This window comes from Diadema antillarum, unplaced genomic scaffold (genome assembly GCF_040938485.1).
Source record: "Diadema antillarum isolate AM-2024a unplaced genomic scaffold, OU_Dant_1.0 seq00000690_RagTag, whole genome shotgun sequence".
Classification (NCBI taxonomy): Eukaryota; Metazoa; Echinodermata; class Echinoidea; order Diadematoida; family Diadematidae; genus Diadema; species Diadema antillarum.
The window spans coordinates 125,382-147,213 of NW_027271595.1; the positions used below are offsets into that span (position 1 = coordinate 125,382).

Sequence of the window (21,832 nt, forward strand, 5' to 3'; positions counted from 1 at the left end):
GCAGCTTTGTTTGGGTTTGACAGTGACTCGCCACATATGTGACCTACAACAAAGTCATCCTGATAAAGTCGCAGACCTTTAAAGCTGAGAAAAGTGCAAACCGAGGAAATTTGAATAACAACCACATATTTGAAAAAGAAAGGAAAGACATCTAAGCAAAACCTAAGCAAAGTTTCATTTCTATTCTCAGCTACAGTCTTCATGCATTTTACAATCTGAAACTTTGGGGATTTACAAAGCACGCTACAAACATTTTCTGAATTGATGGATGAGTTATGTCTAAATGCAAATCTGCATCTACAAAATCCACTCGTCAAAATAAAATTTATCTAGTGACAGCTTTCATACAGCTTTTGTGGTTGGTTTTAGAAAAAAGATTGTGAGACAATATCTCTTTATTGGAAGGCCTGGAGTTTGGAGAATTTGCAAGTTGACAATATCACAGAAATATAATGCTTGGCGACTTTTTCAGGCTTTCACATGGTGTCAGGTCACATATGATCAGAGCTAAGTGCCAGTGTTCACATATATTTTACCACCTTTATACAGGCAAGCTTCCATGCGTGACATAAATAATGCTAGATTTGAGTCACTCTTAATGGGAATTTGAGACTAGTCACAAGAATACTTTCCTACCTCATGCAGGTGGGTGCCACAGGCCTTACAGTGCAACGAAGACAAACGGTTCCCAATGTGTATGACATCACAAGGTAGTGCTTACGCTAAGATGTGAACAGCTTTTGGGGAAGCACTTATGACGTGTCACTAGATCTACAATGCTTGAAGTCATTCGTCCCACTAACTTTGTAAATATATATGTCATGAAGCGTGGGAACGTACTTGGATATGTGCAAATAAAAAGATACAGAAATAAGGATATGCATAGATTATAGAAGACGTGGGACACAGTTCTACTGTCTGTGCGATGAGAAGAAACATGAAGAGTCAAATCCAGGAATGTAACATCTAGATATTTCAAAACAATCATGGGTCTTGTGCTGCGTATATTGAGATCTGTTTCCCTTCATTGCACTGCCAGATATGACTGGGAGCTAGTTGGCGTCCTGCAGACAACCTACCATTACTAGCCAATGGCTTTGCATTGCACTGTTCTTTCCTGCTCCCTTATAAAAAGTCTACTCTCCTTATTCATTACATGTCTTCTTCTATATCCGATCCTTGCTCACTTCAGGCCATTGGCTGCCTCAATATCCGCTCCAAGGTTTACTGTTCCCCCTGTCGACAGTCAAAATGTAAGGGAAGAAGATTTGCTGACAATGTGGTACAAACCTCAAGTACAACTTTGAGTGACAACATCAACTAAACTACAATTGTAGGTACACATCAACAATGCCAACAAAACTTTAGTCCATCAGCATATGAAAAGCAGCAGGCAACATAAAACATTCAATAACAGACATATGCACATGCAAAGCAGCACACTTTAAGAAGCGCGATTTTGTAGAGTTCAGTAAAGCCCAAAACATTCGTGGCATGAAACTTTTGCGAATTGGAGCTGACGGCCATTTTTTGCGGCATGAAACTTTTGCAAATAACCACATGCATTCAATGCACTGTGTGGACAAGAACTTTTGCGGGCATTTTAATTTCGTTGATCTTGCCTCCTCGTTAAATTTGTGAAAGTTTCTGATTCACAGCATGTAATCCAATCTACATTATATCACGTGTCAATACAACTTTGGAAACTGATATAAATGCCATGCAATCACAGCAAACATCACTTGATCTGTGGAGAGATAGGGAGATCCAGCTGCACTGATGTTACAGACAGACAGACAGACAGACAGCAAACCAGACAGGCAGACAAAGACAGCCAGACAGAGGGACGCATAGAAACACAAACACACAGACACATGCACACATACACAAATGAGCACCAGTAACAGATAGCATTGTTTCTTGTTCTTGCTCTTAACACAAGCCTGTACAGACTGAAACACTTGATATCACAATAATCGAGGTTGTAAATATGAACCTCATCTTTCAAATTACGCTTGCTATCACTTTGAAAAGTGAGTATTTCGTAACTTCTTGCTTCTAAACCTACACTATATCCAGCAAAAAGAGACAGCGATCGTCTCTGCTTTCGAACATTGCATGGCATGCCACGATCAAAGCATTATCCTCAGACTCTCCATGCCCTGTGTTGGGAGACTCAATCTCCCGGCAGTCCTCACCCTGTGAGCTAGCTACACCTCAGGACGTACCTGGGCCGGCCTTCTCTCGGTCAATCTGGATGGTCACTTGCTGCTGGCTGCTCATGGACTGGTAGTTGGCTCCGGTTCGAATGCTGCCATGGAGGTCACCATTTCCTGTGCGGCAGTACCCAAACAGCGCGACACAGATTATTAATTTATTTATTTCATACACACTCTGGCCAGAATTCATAAAGAAAATTTTTGAATGTGTTTAAATGTGTATGAAACAACTGGAATGCCACCAAGACATCCAATAATGAATGCATGCTGATGTGCAAGGAAAGTCTATAATGTTTATGTTTTTGTTGTTGTTGTTGTTTTTTTTTATTGTTTGTTTGTTTTTAAAACTATGTAAATCCAAGCTGACTCCATGGACTACTAGAATATCCAAACCATGGATAAAATCTACACTACCTCTCTGAATAACGGCCGTCGTGTTTTCAGCCTTTTTATTTACATTCTAAATTCATCACCTTCTTGTCAATGCATCATTGTGACATCTCAAAAAACAAAAAAGAAGAAAATCTCATAGATAGATGACAAAGACTACATGAGACTGGAGAATATTATTTTCATTTGATTTTTACTTCAAATGATTCAGCAGTTTAGTAGTAAAATCTGGACCCTCCTCTACATTAGCATCCACAAATTTACTAATTTGTACAGCTATATGTTATTCTTTTGACAACATACCGACAATTTGGGCAAATATGGTATGATGGATGAATAAAATTTTTTTTTTGTAACCAGAGTAGGAATGCCATAATTCAAAACATGTGATAATACTGTATGAATATGCAAATAGCATGTGCAGACGTCATTTAGTCGACGAAAAAGATCCACCTCGAGGTACTCCTTGCTTTCATCTGATACATAATTCCCACTGCAGAAATAACTGTTAATCCAAGGCAATTAAAGCTCTGCTTATATGAAGATTACTGTACACTTTCCTGCTGTTTTCTTTGCTTTAATACAGGAATGACACTTCTATGGGGCTTCAAGGCAGTCAGTGGACCCATTATTCAACAAACTCCCCAGCTGTCTCATATAAAGTACATGGTAAAAGGTGCGTAGAAACTAATCAAAACAAAGCACAGCCACTGTGTGAAGTAAGCGCACTCCATCCTCCCAAACTTAGGTACTGGTTTCCACGCCAACAGGCGGGGGATCAACTCACCACTGGCATCCTCCTCCTGCCCACTCAACACATCGCTGTCGATACCGGCATCAAGGAGGCGGTCGGAGTCATCATCCCTGCACTGGACTGTGTACACCACACCGTCTCCCTTGCTGCGGTTCACACGAAGAGGATGGCATGAACAGGGATACAAAATGCACTTGTAAAGCAGTATTTCACACAATGTATATTTCTAAAGCTAAAACTTCAAAGAGTGGTCGGATGTCAATGTTTATAACCAGACTGATATCAAAATGATGATCATCTACACACAAAACTGTCTTGTAGTCTACCCCTGGCAAATGTCTGATCTTTACCAAAAGACTACAAAATAGAGTGTTATCATCAAAATGCCTCTCCTCGCACAGGACTAAAAATGCATGAAGAGTTTCGCGTGTTTTTAATTCCGTAGAACCAAGACATCAACTACTGCAACATGTGGCAAGCAAAAATATTCGCATGCTTTTATTTTTGTGCTAGTTCCTGGTAGCGCGAAATGCGCAAAAAATTCCACTTTTACAGTATATGTTTCAATCTTAAAAAAGGAAACAAGTGCCATGCCTGAATGAAAGGAATATTCTTAAATGCAATTTTAGAATTAGACCTCATCCCCTATCTTAAGATACCTTTCAATAGTGTCAAAGGTGAATGGACTGAAAATACTGATTCAGGAAATATTGTTGGTATTACCACAATTGACCCCCGCCCCCATAAAAAAACCCACAACCTTAAACCAATCATACATTCATACACGGAAAAAAGGATACAGTACGCCACATCCTGATAGGGGTACTGGAAATGTCTGGTTTGCTGCATACATCCCAAGGTATTTGATAATTCCTATATAAATGGCTATGAATCAGATAGGTCTACTACCTGTGCCACACCAAGATATCCCTGAGAACTTCTTCTTCATCATTAAACTTGCCTTCTGCAAGACAGCCCAGTAATACACCACTACATGCAGATTTTGCTTTTCCACAGATCCTGAAGATGTTAGTCAAAAACCCCAAAACAAACTTGGTGAAGACCTTCTGTATTTCTTGTGCAAGCTAACAGAGAAGAGGATATTCGCTTTACTATTGAAAAAAAAAAAAATGAACTGAAATTCCTTGGCACACCACATCTGAACAATACAGTGTACCTCACACTGAATGTGTCGAGTATGTGTTTTACCTTACACTCACATACTACCATGTAACTTTTCACTGTTATTCATCTATGCAGTTCCCTCTTTACACCAGCTATGCTGTTCAGTATGTTCCATCCAAACTTGTGAACTTTACATCTATAAATAAATGAACATAGAAAACGCAAATTTCTCTCCTCAGCACAGCAACACATTTTTTTTTTTTACAGTTCTATTTTTCATGAATATACATTTTTGTTTATGTTTTTGTTTTGTTTTTGCTTGTTTGTTTTTTGTTGCAAGTTGGATGAGGATCAATGGAATACCTGCACATATTTCCTGGTTCAATTTGATGCTTGTGAAAAGAACTTCATCATGTCTCACCTTGTGAAGATTGGCAAGAGCCAGTACCTCTTCCTGGTCCCAAAGATATCTTTGAAGTTTTCGCTGAAACTGCCATGACTAAATCCCTCTTTGTCCGGTCCATGGCGGAATATTGGTGCCCGGAAAGATTCTTAAAATGAGAACAAATGGTCGGGTGTCAGGAAAATCACTACCAACTCTCCTGAATTTGCCTCCACTCTTGTGATTTGACATGCTTATATAATCAACATCACCTGCACATTCCATTCAGCCCCATGAAATTTGCAATTGCCAGTTATCAGTGAACATGCACCATGCCAAAAAATATAACATTCGCCAAGATTCCCATCCACACCATTAGAATAATTTGTCAGCTATCTTGTTACAGAACGTAGGTATATCGAGGGGCGCATTATTCCTAAACTGGTGTTACAGTAAATGAAAAATATCACATGCAGCAGTCTTATCGGTTCAAAGAAAAATGATTATCATCTATAATCTATACAACACTCATTTAAAGAAAAAAAGAACCAATTTGAATCAATTCCTGATAATTTCAGCTAACAGTAATCAAACTGCAGTAATCACACTATCAGCAAATCTCTGTTCATATTTCTTACCACACTTCAATGAGAATGAAGAAGAAGGTGTTTTTACTCATGCCAGGGGAATGAACTTTCCATTTTAAGGCTTTCTACTATTCAGGATCGCAAATGAAACTAATACTAGTCTAAAAAAAAACACAATTTGTACTACACTCAGCCATGCAAATATTCTTTGGGACACATGACTTCAAAATGAATGACAAATAGAGGTTCATAAAATAATTTAACAGGGCACAGGACAGCATATGAACAATGTTCCATGATGATGCAACGTCACATTAACGGAAAAGCAAAGTTACCACTAATCCCTGTTTTACTCCATGGTAAAAAAAATTTTGGTGCCAGAGACATACCCAAAGTACTCTGTAGGCATATGAGTTTCATATCTTTGTTGTTGTTGTTGTTGTTTTGTTATTGCTGTTCACTGTTTTTCAGGGTACGTGTAGAAAGTTGAATTTCTCTGAGAATATACAGCATATTGACATTGCTGTCAGCAGTGAACTTTCATGCATATTAAAGGCTTTGATCTCTTTGGCAGAGAGGTCCATATATTCATTAGTATTTCTCATGGCTTTGAAATATTATTTTTTGCTACGGCTTATCCTACCCACTGAAAAAAAAAAATGCACTGAAAGTAATAAATCTATGATGTATCATAAAACGCCTGAAGAGATCCTTGTCATCTGATTGGCTGTTTGACATTGATCATTCGGCCAATTTCACTATGACATCATCATCCGTGCAATTGTGGCTCCATTTACCATGCAATTTTGGATCCATACGATTTGCTCCATTGCACGCACGCCGAGAGCCCGGTACACTAAGCGTATAAGATGCTTGCGTTTGCAGTGCGTTATGCGACAGCGCGCTAGCGTACAGCCCTCAGTGAGCACTCTCTTGATCTCAGATTCTCTCTTGTTTCTAAAATAGTTAATAAAACATTAGATAACAAGGATCTATTTTCAGGCGTTATGTAAAACAAATAATAAATGCTTTTCATTCATGCAATGGACAGAGTATTTCATTCGGTGAAAGATGAAATCTTTGATCCATTCAACGAGGTGCAGCCGAGTTGAATGGGTCATTTCATCTTTCACCTCGTGAAATATTCTGTCCATTGTACTCATAAACATTCATTATTTGTATAACATTTGACAATAACGATTTCTATTCACATTTGCAAAATGAAAACTTATGTGTTTGATTTAATTATTCTCTTTAGTGATTCATTTATTCTTGCAATAGAAACATGTTTTCTTCTGTACATTAAGGATTGATGTAAGCTACACATTGATCTCCTTCAGTATCTGCCATAAAACAACATAGCTATACTTTTGTCATGTGATTCTTTGACTTACGAATTTAGGCACTGAAACTGAGAGAGAAGACAATGTTGAAATTGTTGGATAATATCAAGCATCAGTAAACATAAAAAGTACATATCTTATCCTTTTGTCAACAGATACTGAAATTAAAAAAAAAACCCAAATGATCATGTGAGTGTTTTCAAACATTGTTTGTGTTATTGGAAAAGTTCTACTGCTACTAGTAAGAATGAAAAAACTATAAGCTAGTATTCTGTGTCTAAGTGCATGGTTATGATACAGCAAATCATATTCAGAGAAGTAAATTAAGTTTCCTTGTCAATGATGGATGTTGAAAATTGTCTTAGTTTTATAAGTTACAGCTCAAGCTGATAAAATCTAAGCTTTCTGTTACCAGTATTTGCATATCAATAAGGATTTCTTTTCCTATTCTTGCAATATTTGGACAGGGGTCATATTCCATTCTGTTTCTGGCTTTATAATGCAATCAATACATATTACAACCAATCAAATTGGAGTTCATCATGTGTGATGTCCCTGCAAGTAAGACATCTATTTTGTATAAGTTTTACAGGAAACACACCATAGCAACTTTGGCAACAACTTTAATTTTTTTGAAAAATATTAAGTATATATACTAAGTCAGGTACAATTTCCTTTCTTCTCTTCATGTTCAGGAGATTTAACTTGTATGAAATGCTCATTATCAGATTACTTCATGTAATGACTCTGGGCTCTTTCTCCACTCAAACAAGTCCCACCCCAAGGCCCCACCCAAAAGGCCCCACCCACCACTGAAGCTTACCCAGGGTGCTGCGGTTGACGAGACTGAGATGGGTGTGCATACAGCAGAGAATAGAGGTGCTAATACCAAACATGACCGCTGCAAAGAACAGGAAGAGGATGTGGAATCGCCCACTCTTGTTTTGCAAGCCGCCCTGGGTGGGTTGACCGGAGCGGAACATGGGCAGTTGATGCACAACGAGCAGTGTGGGCGGGGCCGGGCAGGAGAAGGGGTGTACTCATTTACAAAGGAGGGGTTTGTTGTTGTTGTTGTTGTTGTTTTAGAGATTCAGATTAGATGGCATGGCAATGAGTAATTTATTAGTGTGTAAAACAAAGTGGTGTGGTCATCATTATTATCATGAAGATTTAAAAAAAGAGGATTTATAACAATCGGATGAAGAAGTAAAACAAGATGAGGAATTGAGCGAGGAACTCAAGAAAATAATAGAATAAGAGCAGGGATGAGCAACAGAAATCAGACAAATTAATGACAGATTTTAGACGAGATGATGTTCAAGACGAAGAAACATGAGGAGGAATTTGAAGGATGGCAGAGCAGATGATGGATGGATGAAACAAAGCTTGGAGAGAGGTAGAAGTGTATGGGATTTTAAAGCCACGTGCAGGGCATTTTGGTTTATTTAAGTGGACAGCAAGGCACCCGATAAGAGCATGTTCAGGGGACAGAGAGAGGGGGGGAAAACAAAAATAAAGGGAAATACATAATGATTAGTGCAAAGAACCAACACCCTTGTTGGATAATTGAGTGGCATCCATCTTGGCTCCTTCCCTTGCCGACACGAAGCCAAATTTTATATTCCACGAAATTGTTTGACTACCTAAATTCTGGTTTAAAGTCTAAAAAGATAACCATACACCACAGTTTGTGTCATTTCTTCTCAATGCTAAGTAGTATCATTGTTGGCACTCTTTCAGACATGGTCATGCTACAAAGCTTCTTGTTCTTGCCCGTTCGAGCCTGGCTGGAAGGAGGGAACCAGGAAGGATCTCACCCAGATGAAGACTTATCTCAACATTTGCACCCTAAGACCGACTCCTCAGAGCCATCATACCTAGTGTTGACTGATTTTGTGAGACGAGGCGGCTGTGCACGCAGAACAGCGCCAGAACACTGAGCGCAAACACGGCCGACAACAGAAAGAGAAACATGATTTGGAATCCGGACGAACCCTGCCCAGTTATGTCCTGTCAATTCAAAATACGGCAATGCCCAGAATTATATATTTCAATAGCACAGAATCCTACGTACATTCATATCGCAGGGTGGTCTTTTGACTTTCAATCACCTAAGAAACTTTGCTGTCTGTTTGACCTACTGTAATCTGGAGGTATCCTCAACGAATCGGGTCAAAATATTCCTTCATCACCCTCTCAATTTTCAGAACACACATTGTCTAAAATCTGCTTCACTGTATCCTCATATTCTACATTTCAATCAATTACAATTCTACATCATTTCATGCCTGGCTTTAATGTGTGCACCATTACACAATTCCTCACAGAGTTTCATCAAATTTCTCATGATGTAGACTCCACAACAAAACGATAACATGGATTCCATTGCAGATCTTTTTATTTGATAATCCATCAATCTTCAGTGCTCTCATATGAAAAGATTTGTAATGAATTACCAAAGAAACATCAAAACAACCCTTGATCTAAACCTCTCCACCAAAGTCTACTCTTAAATGCCAAAGTTTGGCATTCTCTCCTACACCATTTAATCAAACAAAGAATTCATGAAGGTATTTCACAGGAGCACACATCAAAGATTGTGCCAATCTTAATTGCTCATGATCTAGAAAATTAGAGAGTGTCCTAATTTCTCGCCAAGTGAAAACATTAACATGGTTTAATCATACACATTAAGAAAAGTCAGGCTACTCACCGACCAAAACTGGATGAAATATGGTAGAACAGTTAGGGCAACATAGGTACAATAGAGGACTGAATAGAGCAGGAAGAGAACAAAGAATTTGTAGTTGGAGTAGCCGACGCAATTGTTGACCCACGGACAGTGATGGTCCATCTTCAGAATGCATCTGCAGGCGGGATTCAGAAGACAGCAAACAGTGAGGACTCTAGTACTTGTTTTTGCATGGCAGGTAAAAATCAAATCATATCAAACTGAACTCAAAAAGAAAAACCAAAAGCTTAAGAAAGTCATGACTACGTTTTAAATACATGAATCAATCCTGTCTGATAGGAACGAAAAGAAGGCCAGTTTGGTGGTGACATTACGTCAGCACCTGTAAACTACCACTTATCAGTAAGGTATAGACAAAAAAAAAAATTTCTTAAAAGCATACTTTACTGCCTCATGGCAGGCATTCATTCATACGCAACACATCATATCTGATGAGGAGAGTCATTTACACATTTCTTTTGGGAAAATAGACTTTATTACATTTCCTACAAAAACTAATGGGCAAAGGTGCAGTGGAGGGGGGGGGGGGAGGTTTCCATATGACATCACAGTCATGATGACGTCAGTCAGTTTAAAGCTCCCATGTAAAATCATAATGACGAAAGCCATAAACACACTGATGGTTAAACATTCTGCATAACAAGTCTGAGTCTGCTCCAAAAATCAACTTGTAGTGCACCTACAAGGGTGCAATAATGTAACATGGTATTATGCTGAAGGAAAGCCATTTCAAAATCCTGACATATGTCAGGTGCTTATCCTTATTCCAAGCTTGATAAGAAAACAATTTTCTTTTCCCCTTCAAAAATGCAAATTTACCTGCAGTATGCAACACTTGATTCCATATCAGAGTTTAGTATCACTGAATTTATAAACCATTCATTGTGTGACCACAAAGAAATTTACATTTCCAACAGCACACAAATTATTTTGTTGTTGTTATTTTGTTTTGCTTTTTTGCCATGTTTGTTCACTTGTTTTAAAAAACCTGCTGAGGAAGAATTGTGATACTGGTAAGGTGTAACTATAAGGCAACTTCAATCTAATTGTATGTTGAAACACAGGTATTATACAAGCATGGTTTTACTAAGAAAGACAAAATAAGCTTATCTTACTTGTTACAAACGGAGCAATGGTGGCACCGGTCGGGTTTGATTGCCTTGCAAACATTGCAAAACCGTATACCTGCAAAGCAACAAAAATAAAGTAATTGATATTCACTCAGTACAAAGTAATATCATTAACATCCTCACAAAGAATCATACATTGACCTTCATATTTTCGCAAACAACCGCTCATAGCTATTATACATTGTACGCTGATTGTACGTACTGTAAGTCTGTGTAGTACTTATATCATAACAAAATACACATATATACTTGATGCTAGGACCAACAATTAAATATCCCTATGCATCCAAAATACTATAATCTACATCCTCACACACACACTGGCATGTTCTCATATCCATACACATCCAAAATACTACAATTTACATCGTCACACACAATGGAATGTTCTCATTTTCGTAGCTGCCATTATAATCATCTACTGTCTTCTCTGATATATCATCAGTCAAATTGTATCATAGTAACTACACTCATCATTTCCCAATACACATGGCTCTGGGACTATGCGGTGAAATAGACATTTGTTAAAAAAACAATAACTGAATCCTGAAGCCATTACACAGTTTTTTTCCCCTTATAATTACAAAGAAAAAGAGCAATTGACATCAGTGACAAGGTTACACTGCTGAGAAATCTCCATAAAAAGAAAGAAGGAAAACACATAAAACAATATGACTGCCATGAAATCATTTCACCCTGACCTCCACCATACGTCCTTGTGTGGACAGGTAACCTCTTCTCCCGACATATGTAGCGCAGGACTTCTACTTGGTGCTCTGTGCGGTCTTCACTCTCAAAGCGCTGCAGCTCTGCGCTACTCAGGAAGAACTAGCATACATAAGGAGAGAGAGAGGGAGAGAGTCAGATACATTCAACAATGTGATGGTAACCGAGAGACAGGCATACAGGCAAATAAACTTACGGCAAAATAATCTTTTTCCAGGAAAGGGAGTGGCAGTTTTGTATATCACTGAAAAAAAACAACCCTACAATATCCTTAGTAATTTTATGTACAAACTAATAATGAAAGAATTATGAAGTGATGACACCATTCCTTCATCTTGGTTGATGAAAATATATGAGATCTTGAAATCTCATCCCTTTTTCTCACATCTGTCTTTTAATTTTTACTGTTCTATTCATTTCAGTTTATTTTATTCCATCAGGGTCAACTAAAGATATTCAGTGATATCTCACTTTAAAAATTTGTGACCTTATATGAACATATGATTTGATTGATAATGGTACATGTACTCTAAAAATAGAAATACAGTTGTGCTGATTCAATATACCGGCAAGTTGCAGTAGGAAACTTACACACTGGGGTACAATGGAAAGAGGTTGAAATAATGCAAACAGCAATGTAGAAATGTCCAAATAGCAAGAAGAAAAGACAGAGTCAAAACTGAGTGGCACATACATTGTTAAGATTGAATCTCCAACAAGAATATTTTTGTAAACATGTCCAGTTAAATGAGCCACCATACACACACTACAAGCACAGTAATTGCAGAAGATAGATGTGATGCAATTATACATTTTTGGATCAAGTATTTACATGTAACTTCCTACTACTGTATGTGCTCATCATGCTGCTGGTACACATAAACTATATTCTCAAACTTACTTTCATAACTGATTTTTCTAAATATGCTGGCAGTACCAGGTCAAAAACATGGCTGTCATTAAAAGCATGTCTTTTAACCCATTGAGGAAGGGCTGATTTTGCTATAACACGCATTTCCCATCTGAGACACCTGCCTGAGTACACTAAGGACTCGTCCTCAATGGGTTAAACTGCATCAAGAACTTTCATATTAGGCTAATACATGTAAAAACAATTGTAGGAACAAAAGACATAGTAATACATTTTTGCATTAAACAGCTTGAACGTACACCCTGTAATTGTCAAATATCTAATATAATACAGTAGAGAGAATATCATCAAGGTTAAAATAACAACGTTTGATCATGATGGACTGCAAATATTTAAACTAAGAAGACATTTCACGACTGAGGATGTTATATTGAATTCTTCCTGATCAAAACTTTCCGTGCAGCAGCATCGAAACATAACATGGGTCTTTACTAAATTTGATCACTGGATCTGCAATAGTAGCAAGCAAAGCACTGTGCTTTGCTATGAAAATGGTTACATCAGTTCCTGTTTTGTTTCATATCATTTTTTTTTAGCCTTTTTCGCAGGACATGAGTCATGCCAAATACCAAAAAAATATAATGCCATGCCCTCTGTTACTAGGATACAAGACAAAAAAAAAAAGAAAATCAAACATCTGATAGTTATGGTGTAGCTCACATAAACACATATAAATCATACTGGTGACCAAAAACTGGGAAATTGATGGCTGTGGTGGGTTCATAACTTGTCACAGTGTTTTCAGACAGTTGGTCATCAAATTTTTAAATGCAATGCACATAGTAAGTATATAGAATGGATAGCGATGTATTGATTTTTACTGGCCCCACATTGCTTCACTGGTGATAGACACAGTATACATGTGTTATTGCACGTACTTGTCGCACAGAGTTCGCATGCTTCCCAAGCGTTTGCACACTTAGCAAGCATTCACGCACTTAGCTATAGATGGCTTGCCATACGTGCAAGATCAGTAAAAATGAAAAATTAAAATTGTCTTACTCTTTCAGGAATGGTTCCAACAGGAGCAAAGATAGTTTGCCAGTATGACCAAGCGAACATCACCAGGAACATGTGGTAGAACAGGAGGTAAAATACTGTGAAAAAAAAGAGAAAATACAAACAATTAATTCTTATCAATATCAAGTATCTTTAAATATTTCTGTGAGACTATTTACCACAAAAGCAAAAGAAAATCACCACACATAGAATACATTGTAAATCTTACTCTAGGTATTGTATTCTTCAAAGTCTATTGTTTCAAAATGATACATTACTTTGAATATCCCACTGAATTTCACAAATCCTACTACAGACTGAAGTGACAGGGAAGCCAGTACACAAGATAGACAGTGTTCAGAAAATTGACAGGGAAGCCAGTACACAAGATAGACAGTGTTCAGAAAATTGGCTTTGAAGTTTTGTGGTGTTTAGATGACGTAAAGCATGAAGGAGATTTTGCATAACATAACACATACATTAATGTGTCAATTCAGAACACCAAATGTAACATGCTCAGGAGAACTAAAAGTCAACTTTGTTATTACATCTTTAGACTCTGACACTCACACAGGAGGTAGTTACTGTATCATTTATCAAACTGTCTACTACTATTAAACAAATACCAAATTTCTAATACATACTTGTACGTAGCAAAGTCATTGTAGTATATATATGCTGCTTTTTTTTTCCAACTGGAAATACATGTACCTTTGACTTCAATATGATAACATGCTGTCTTGTCATATGTATAAACTTAAATAACACAGAGTCAATCCAGTTTGGGTGTAAAGTCCTCCCTCCAGTTACCCAGGAAGTGAAATTGAAAGCATTTTCTTGGTCTGTCGTCCCAAGTCCATGGATACTCCGGGACTGTGTGACCCATTGTCATGTGACCAGAAGTTTTCTCATCAGCATGAATTCATTAATCCATCAAAACTTAAACCTAGCTGTAAAGTTAGCAAGCCCATTCAGGAGTGGCAATTTGCCACAGTCCAATAGGGAGGCTAAGGTGACAATGGGGATAGCATGGACATTACTAGGTAATCTCTATTCATTGTCAATTAGAAGAAACCCAAACCCAAAGAGAAATGTGGATTGAGTGAAAGCAGCAACATTAGTAAAACACATCAGTGAAAGTTTGAGGAAAATCAAATAATCGATGCAAAAGTTATCCATTTTTAAAGTTTTGGTGTTGGAACCGCTGGATGAGAAGACTACTAGAGGTTATGACGTACAGGACAACAATCTAAAGAAAATATAACAAAAATTCCACAAAAATTCACTTTTCTAGCATAATAAAAGAGCACCTGACTAACCACTTTCAGAAAGCAGGGGAAATACAAATGTAATTGCTACCCTTAACAGTGTCAGTATCAAGTTGATGGAATGTGTAATTTTTATGAAAAATGAATTTTAGTGGAATTTCCTTTAAATATTTTCTTTATATTGTCGTCCACACATGTCATAATCTCTAGTAGTCTCCTTATTCAGCGGTTCTAACACCAAAACCTTAACAAATTCATAACTTTTGCATCCATTGTCCAATTTTCCTCAAACTTTCAATGACAATGTGTTCTACTAATGTTGAGCACTGCTTTTACGGTACTCAATCCAAATTTCTCTTTGGGTTTGGGTTCCCTTTAAGCTTCCAGACATCTGTGCCATTCACAACCAAAGCACTCAGGTGTGCATGCCAAGCGGCAACCGAAGCACAGCAAGGGTTAAAAGTTCTGTGTCTGCATTTGTGTGCCAGCAGCAGGCAAAGAATGTCTACTTATGCATGCTCTCCTGCCTGACACACAACACCTTACCCTCAAGCGGTGGCTTAGTACCAGTGTGCTACATACAATCATGGACCTACAAGGTCCATGATACAATCCATGCTGCTTTCTTACTGGATTCACACCTGAGTTATGCCAAGAGCTAACAAGACCTTCCCTAGCAAAGCAAAATCCCTGGGATTTCTTTTATAGTGATTTATATTTCATTTGTCTAAAGTGGACTAACAACTATAGCTTCATGTCAGATGACCTCAGAACCTAAAATTGACTATTGTAAGTACCGGTATAGGAGATGATCATTGAGTTTAAATATCTTTGATATCTTACAAAAGTGGTTTCTATGACGAAATGTGAAAGGGGGGGGGGGAACAATGTGACATTTTCTTGCACTAAAATCAGTTTCACTTCCAATACCACATTGTCAACTCAAAGTAAACAAAACAAATGGAATAAGAAAACTCACAGGCCTACAGATTTAGCCAATGGTTCATATCTCTATCTCTTTTGAGAATCTTGACCAGAAAGTAGTTGATCAGCGATCAGGTTTAGAAAGTTGTCATTTGACTGAAACTACAGTCTAAAATAATCAAAACATGCAATAAATTAAATCACATGTCTAGAACAATGGATATTACACTGTAGACAGAAATCATCATTTTCATCATATATTTTAGATTGTGAAAAGTATGAAGTGCTACATAAAAGAAGATTTCATTTGCATTTTCTGGGGTAAAGAAGGAGATTAATTCAAATTGCTGCATGTTACATGCATTACAGGCCAATTCTGAAATAACCAACATGTACAATGGTGTGTCATAAAACTATACAGAAGATAAATTGCACAATGCTTGGTGAAACTGTTCATTGGAAAGAAGCCAAATGACAATAGGAAATTCATCCACATGATCTTAAATGGAAGTTTCCATCTAAAGTCATCCTACAGTACACCAGCCATAGTTTTCTATTTAACCAACTGACATGCATCCTGTGTTTACATAATGTTGACCTTTGTTGCATGAAATTTCACACAAACTGTACTCAATAGCAGATGTGCTAATACATGTAGATGCCTCACCATTCCTGGTGTACAAAGGTATTGTAGTCATAAATCTTGCAGATCGACATCATCATATGGTGTACATACATTTTATGAAGGAGATACTGATTACAGAAAAATGAATCTCACACTAGGCTATGACAATTCAAATGTACATGATCTGTGTACAAATGTATGTCATATTGTTTGTGCATAAAGTGTGTGTTGTTTGTTTCATTTCCCCTCAAAGAAGATGGCTGGATAGCCCATATTCAGCTGCAATGGCTGGTCTTCCATGGGGTCAGGTTGGATGTGTTGGTTGTGATTGTGTGTGTGTGTGTGTGTGTGTGTGTGTGTGTGTGTGTGTGCATGTGTGTGAGAGAGAGAAAGAAGATAATATGTGTGTGCTTGTGTGTGAGTATGTGTGTGCATTTGGTATAGCTAAAATGCCATTAGAAAGTACAAAGTAATTCAGATATTGATTCTGGTATATTTAGTGGAAACTTATGTTAAGTTAATTATTTTTTGAACTAGGCCAATTTCAGTGAACTTTGCTTTGTACAAAATCAGTAGAAGAAAACCCAAAACAAATTATTTTGGTGATACTGTTTTTGCAACAAGTCAGATGAAAATTACAATTTTAAAGGATCTTTGAGGGAGTTTAAAACATGGACTGGAGCAGGAGGTACCCCTTGCACAATACAATGTTGCTGGTAACAACTTTGCAGAAGATATCAACATTACATACTGGTAAGCTAAATACACTGAAGTTACTCAAACTGTGTGGTACTTCTGTTCAACTCTGTCTGGACGTAATTCTGCATGACTTCTACAGGAAATCAAATTTACTGGACAAATCACCATATGTGATCACAAATTTTCATTTAATTGCATTTCCACAGATTTGCACCATGTGCAATACTAGCTCTGTAAGGAAAGTATACTATAAGATTCATAGTGGAATTAACATTGTATATGACCCTGTTAAATATGAACTATGTCTGCTTCGTAAAATCACAAAATCACAAGGGAACAATTTTCAGAAACTGAGTGACAAGCTGCAAAAGAAAAAAAAAAGATGGTCATTGATTGGTGGTTTGCTAAGCCATACTCAAAAGTCACTTTTAATTTTCACAACTTGTTATGACAGAGATTGGACTCCTAAACTTTACTATGATTACCAAATGTGCTGTTTGTACATATCATATCTTGGAAATCATACGTCGGAAAAAGCAAACTTATTTGCCCCTCTGGCCTCTGCAACAATAGAGATGGTTAATTTCTGTGTGTCAGGCCACTTCAATCTTTGACTTTGGAATTCTTGTGGTCCGAAATAAAAAGATACATGGAAAAAAAAAATCATTTCAAAGTTTAGCTGCCCAACCTGGCCACCAAGAGATAACCCTTAATTGAAAGTTTGGCTATCTGACATAATTTTCTAGTGGCACTGGGCCATCCAGCCACCAAACCACCGCTGATGTCGAGCCCTGTAAATACATTGTACATACACATTTTATATACATGTGACATATTTTTGAATGGACTCATCATGATTCTCATGCAGCTATACACAGATTACAAGAACTTTGAATTTACATGAAACTATTTATGAATACGCATATAACTCAAATACTTACCCATCTGTGCAAACTTGTCATCATGGGCAAGGGTAACTGGAAGAAAAAGCAACACGAGTAAAGAGTTATTGAACAATATGATTTCATGTAAAGAATAATATACATAATGCCAATGGAACAAGTTAACTCTTTTGCTATACAAAACTGCACATACTAAGCAATTATTCAATCTCAAAACAAGTAAAAAAGAAGACATATTTTACAGTTCAAAAGTAGATCACTGTCATACTTGACAAACCTAAATGGTGAAAGTTTGTAGTGTGGCTATAGGGAAACATAGTTCTGATGATTAAAGTTGTTAGCACATCTTTCTCAAAAACATTCCAAATGGCAAGGGGCAAGGTGGCAATGCAATGGGAACCAAGCATGCAAAACACATGGTGACCTTCAAGAGAACATACTGTAGGCGGCCAGTATGATTTACTTGAATGTATATCCCGACTTCCCATTGGCAAAATTTGATAGTTGAATTGTCTCATTATCAAATAGACCTAGACCTACAGTAGAAAAAAAAAAATCAGGATGTAAGTTCTTGGATATTACCTCTTTATACTCATATCATCAGGAGTGGTAGACTACATCATGTATTCAATTTATTATGAACTATCTATAGTGTAACCATCTTGACCAATATCTAATAGTCTAATGTTGGCACCATGCATAAAAAGTCAGTTGAAAGTACATAGTCAATGCAATGGTACAACAGTACCAGCAGAACTAGATCTTCTACTTTAGTCACACCATTCTAGACTTCCATGTTCTACTTCGTTCAAAAGTTTGTCGGGGCAGTGATATATTCCACAGAGCTCACGATTACGTCACGGAACCCCCTCCAAAGGGAGGAGTACCGTTAAACTCATAGTTTTAAAAAAAAAAAGTTGTGTTAATTTTGTTATAAAACTTATGACACTACAGACAGATTAATGTTTACGTTCTCCTAGCTACTAGGCCTAACAGTAACAATATAAGTTTTTATAACATTAGATCGTAACAACACAATTCACAACAGTGACTTCTGGACTCTATTCAACCTTTCTTGGATATGGATCTACATGTAGCCGGCTAGCTATGCCTAACGTTGTTACGCTATGGCTCTGACCGAAAGATTGGTCTGTATGTGGTCGTCGTCGGGGAAATGTTCCGCGGAGACTGCGTCTGGCTTCACGGATCCCCTCCTTGTCTACGGAGGAGAGCGATAACGTCAAAAAAAATAAACGACTCCTCCGGACAGACGGATCTTTCTGTCTAACGTTAGCTATGGCTATGCTACCCTGCCCTGCCTGCCATAAATTGAAAGTTAATGCTTCAGTCTTCAGTCTTCTTTTAATCATTCAGTAGAACCCATCTAATTATAATTATATGCCATTCCACACCCCACAGGTCTGCCATGAATCATGATCATTCATAATCATGCCAGAATCTACATAACAGACGGACAAACAAACTCAAGGACAATGACACGGAATCCACACACACAGCATTCACAGCGTATCTGCTTGGGTGCTGTTCGCATAGATACAGTGTAGGCCTATGACACTGCAGGAACCATTCACTGAAGTTGACTCACGGACTCACTGCTGCAGATAAGATCCTGTATCATGTGAATGGGATAATATGAAATACGTACAACACAGGCAAATATCCACACCATATTTTGTATTGTTGCTTTGTATTTTGATAGGTATTACTACGATTGCCCAACTTACGTATACAGAGCTCCACAACATAAGCATAATACGACCAAGCAATCACTGCAGCAATGAAAACTACGGGAATCCACCCGACAATTTTCATGCAGGTTTGCAAGACACCCATCTTGTTTTGATGATTATACGGCTCCAATATTACATGTATAGCGGGTAGCCTCACTCGTTGATAGCTAGTCTAGCTAGCCGCTACATATAACGCACATAAAGTTCCATACTTCGTGCGTCCGCGTCCGCCAATGCGTATCCTTCCTTTCGTTTCGTACGGGCCAAACGCAAACGCGCGTACGTATGAAGCCTATCTGAAATACAGTTGTACCTGTAGTTATAGTTTAAAAAAAAAAAAAAATAATAAATTGTTACACAATACAATTTGTGCTGTTAATTACTAGTAAACGTTTAACTAATCACTGATCGTTACCCCTTGATAAGAGGACATAATAGTAGGGCAGATATGTAACAAAAATTGGTCGAAATGCTCACATCCGGCGGAAAGTATGAAATTTTGCATATAGGGGTATTTTTTTGAGTTGAGTTGAGTTTATTAACAACATACATACGAATATGATAACATGTTAACATGAAATTCCACAGTGTAAGATACAATAACATGAAATTTTTATGAGAATACAATGATTTTGTACAAGGTTCTTACAGCTTTGCAAGCATATATTTTACATACTTATATCTACCTTACATAAGAATACATGTGCTATAATACATTTAGTTTCGTTGTGATACATTTATCACTGAAAAAGCAAAGAGAATGAAATGAAGCGGACAAAATGACAATTTCTATTGTGTTCACACATGTCATTTTATATTTAGCAGGCAAAATGTTTCACTGAGCAGCGGCTGCAATTTCTTTCGTTCTGAAGCGATCGCCAATTGGATCAAAAGAAGGCGCCAACGGTTTCGAACATACGGGGGGGGGGGGCGCCAAAAAAATCAAACAAGATAAGAACAAAAGGTAAGGAAATATACAAATTTCGGCTCACTCGCTCGTACTAATTTAGAGTATTTCTTCAAGCCCTCAGTTTGTTGGTAAAAATCGTTATCTATAAGGCCGTCACTATATCTTGATTAGAATTGTAAGATTTGATAAGCAAAAAATGACAGTTCCATGTTTTGTAAGCTGAAATACAAAAATTTTCGGCTCGCTCGCTGCGCTCGCTCGCCAAAATTTATCAAAACAAAAAGGAGATAAGAACAAAACGTGATGATGACGCGGAAATATACAAATTTCGGCTCACTCGCTCGTACTAATTCAGAGTATTTTTTCAAGTCTTCAGTTTGTTGGTAAAAATTGTTATCTATAAGACCGTCACTATACATTGTATCTTGATTAGAATTGTAAGATTTGATAAGCAAAAAATGACAAGAGTTCCATGTTTTGTAAGCTGAAATACAAAAATTTTCGGCTCGCTCGCTGCGCTCGCTCGCCAAAATTTATCAAAACAAAAAGGAGATAAGAACAAAACCTGATGATGACGCGGAAATATACAAATTTCGGCTCACTCGCTCGTACTAACTCAGAGTATTTTTTCAAGTCTTCAGTTTGTTGGTAAAAATTGTTATCTATAAGACCGTCACTATACATTGTATCTTGATTAGAATTGTATAGATTTGATAAGCAAAAAATGACAAGAGTTCCATGTTTTGTAAGCTGAAATACAAAAATTTTCGGCTCGCTCGCTGCGCTCGCTCGCCAAAATTTATCAAAATTAAAAAGGAGATAAGAACAAAACGTGATGATGACGCGGAAATATACAAATTTCGGCTCACTCGCGCGTACATGGGGGGGGGGGCATTACATGAAGCAATTCGTCAGATATTTCGTCTGACAAACTGTTAAAAGCTACTGAAATCCTTGCTTCTGATTGGCTGAAAGCAAATTTTGTCCGACAAGTTGTCGGACAAAATGCTTCATGAAATGCCCCTCTGATTTAGAATATTTTTTAAAGTACTCAGTTTGTTGGTATAGATAAATCGTTATCTATAAGGCCGTCACTATCTTGATTAGAATTGTAAGATTTGGTAAGCAAAAAATGACAAGAATTCCATGTTTTGTCAGCTGAAATACACAAATTTTCGGCTCGCTCGCTGCGCTCGCTCACCAAAATTTATCAAAATTCATTACATTTAAATCACCCTCAAAAGACCCCTTTTAAGGGCTTGAAAAGCATATCATGTGGACTTTGCTTAAAGTCCCTACCGGGATGGGGTTGGGGTTGAACAATAGTCTTTTTCAGAAATTAGGGGCGCAATTTTTAAGTATGTAATGTAGACATATATGCATAGACAGAGGTTCTGAAAAAGAATAATCGAAAA

The 21,832-nt window shown here is 37.5% G+C and overlaps 1 protein-coding gene across 1 annotated transcript; it reads right to left on the reverse strand.

Moving 5' to 3' along the window:
* Window positions 1-353: 353 nt before the first annotated feature.
* LOC139737355 (palmitoyltransferase ZDHHC20-B-like) lies at window positions 354-19,627 on the reverse strand. Its single transcript, XM_071648032.1, has 11 exons — window positions 19,502-19,627; window positions 17,796-17,831; window positions 13,342-13,436; window positions 11,384-11,510; window positions 10,668-10,737; window positions 9,514-9,667; window positions 7,624-7,756; window positions 4,910-5,039; window positions 3,397-3,509; window positions 2,229-2,333; window positions 354-1,236 (listed from the first exon to the last, which is right to left on the reverse strand). The coding sequence occupies exons 1-11, from the start codon at window positions 19,608-19,610 to the stop codon at window positions 1,184-1,186; spliced, it is 1,125 nt and encodes a 374-aa protein (XP_071504133.1). The 5' UTR covers window positions 19,611-19,627; the 3' UTR covers window positions 354-1,183.
* Window positions 19,628-21,832: the final 2,205 nt, after the last annotated feature.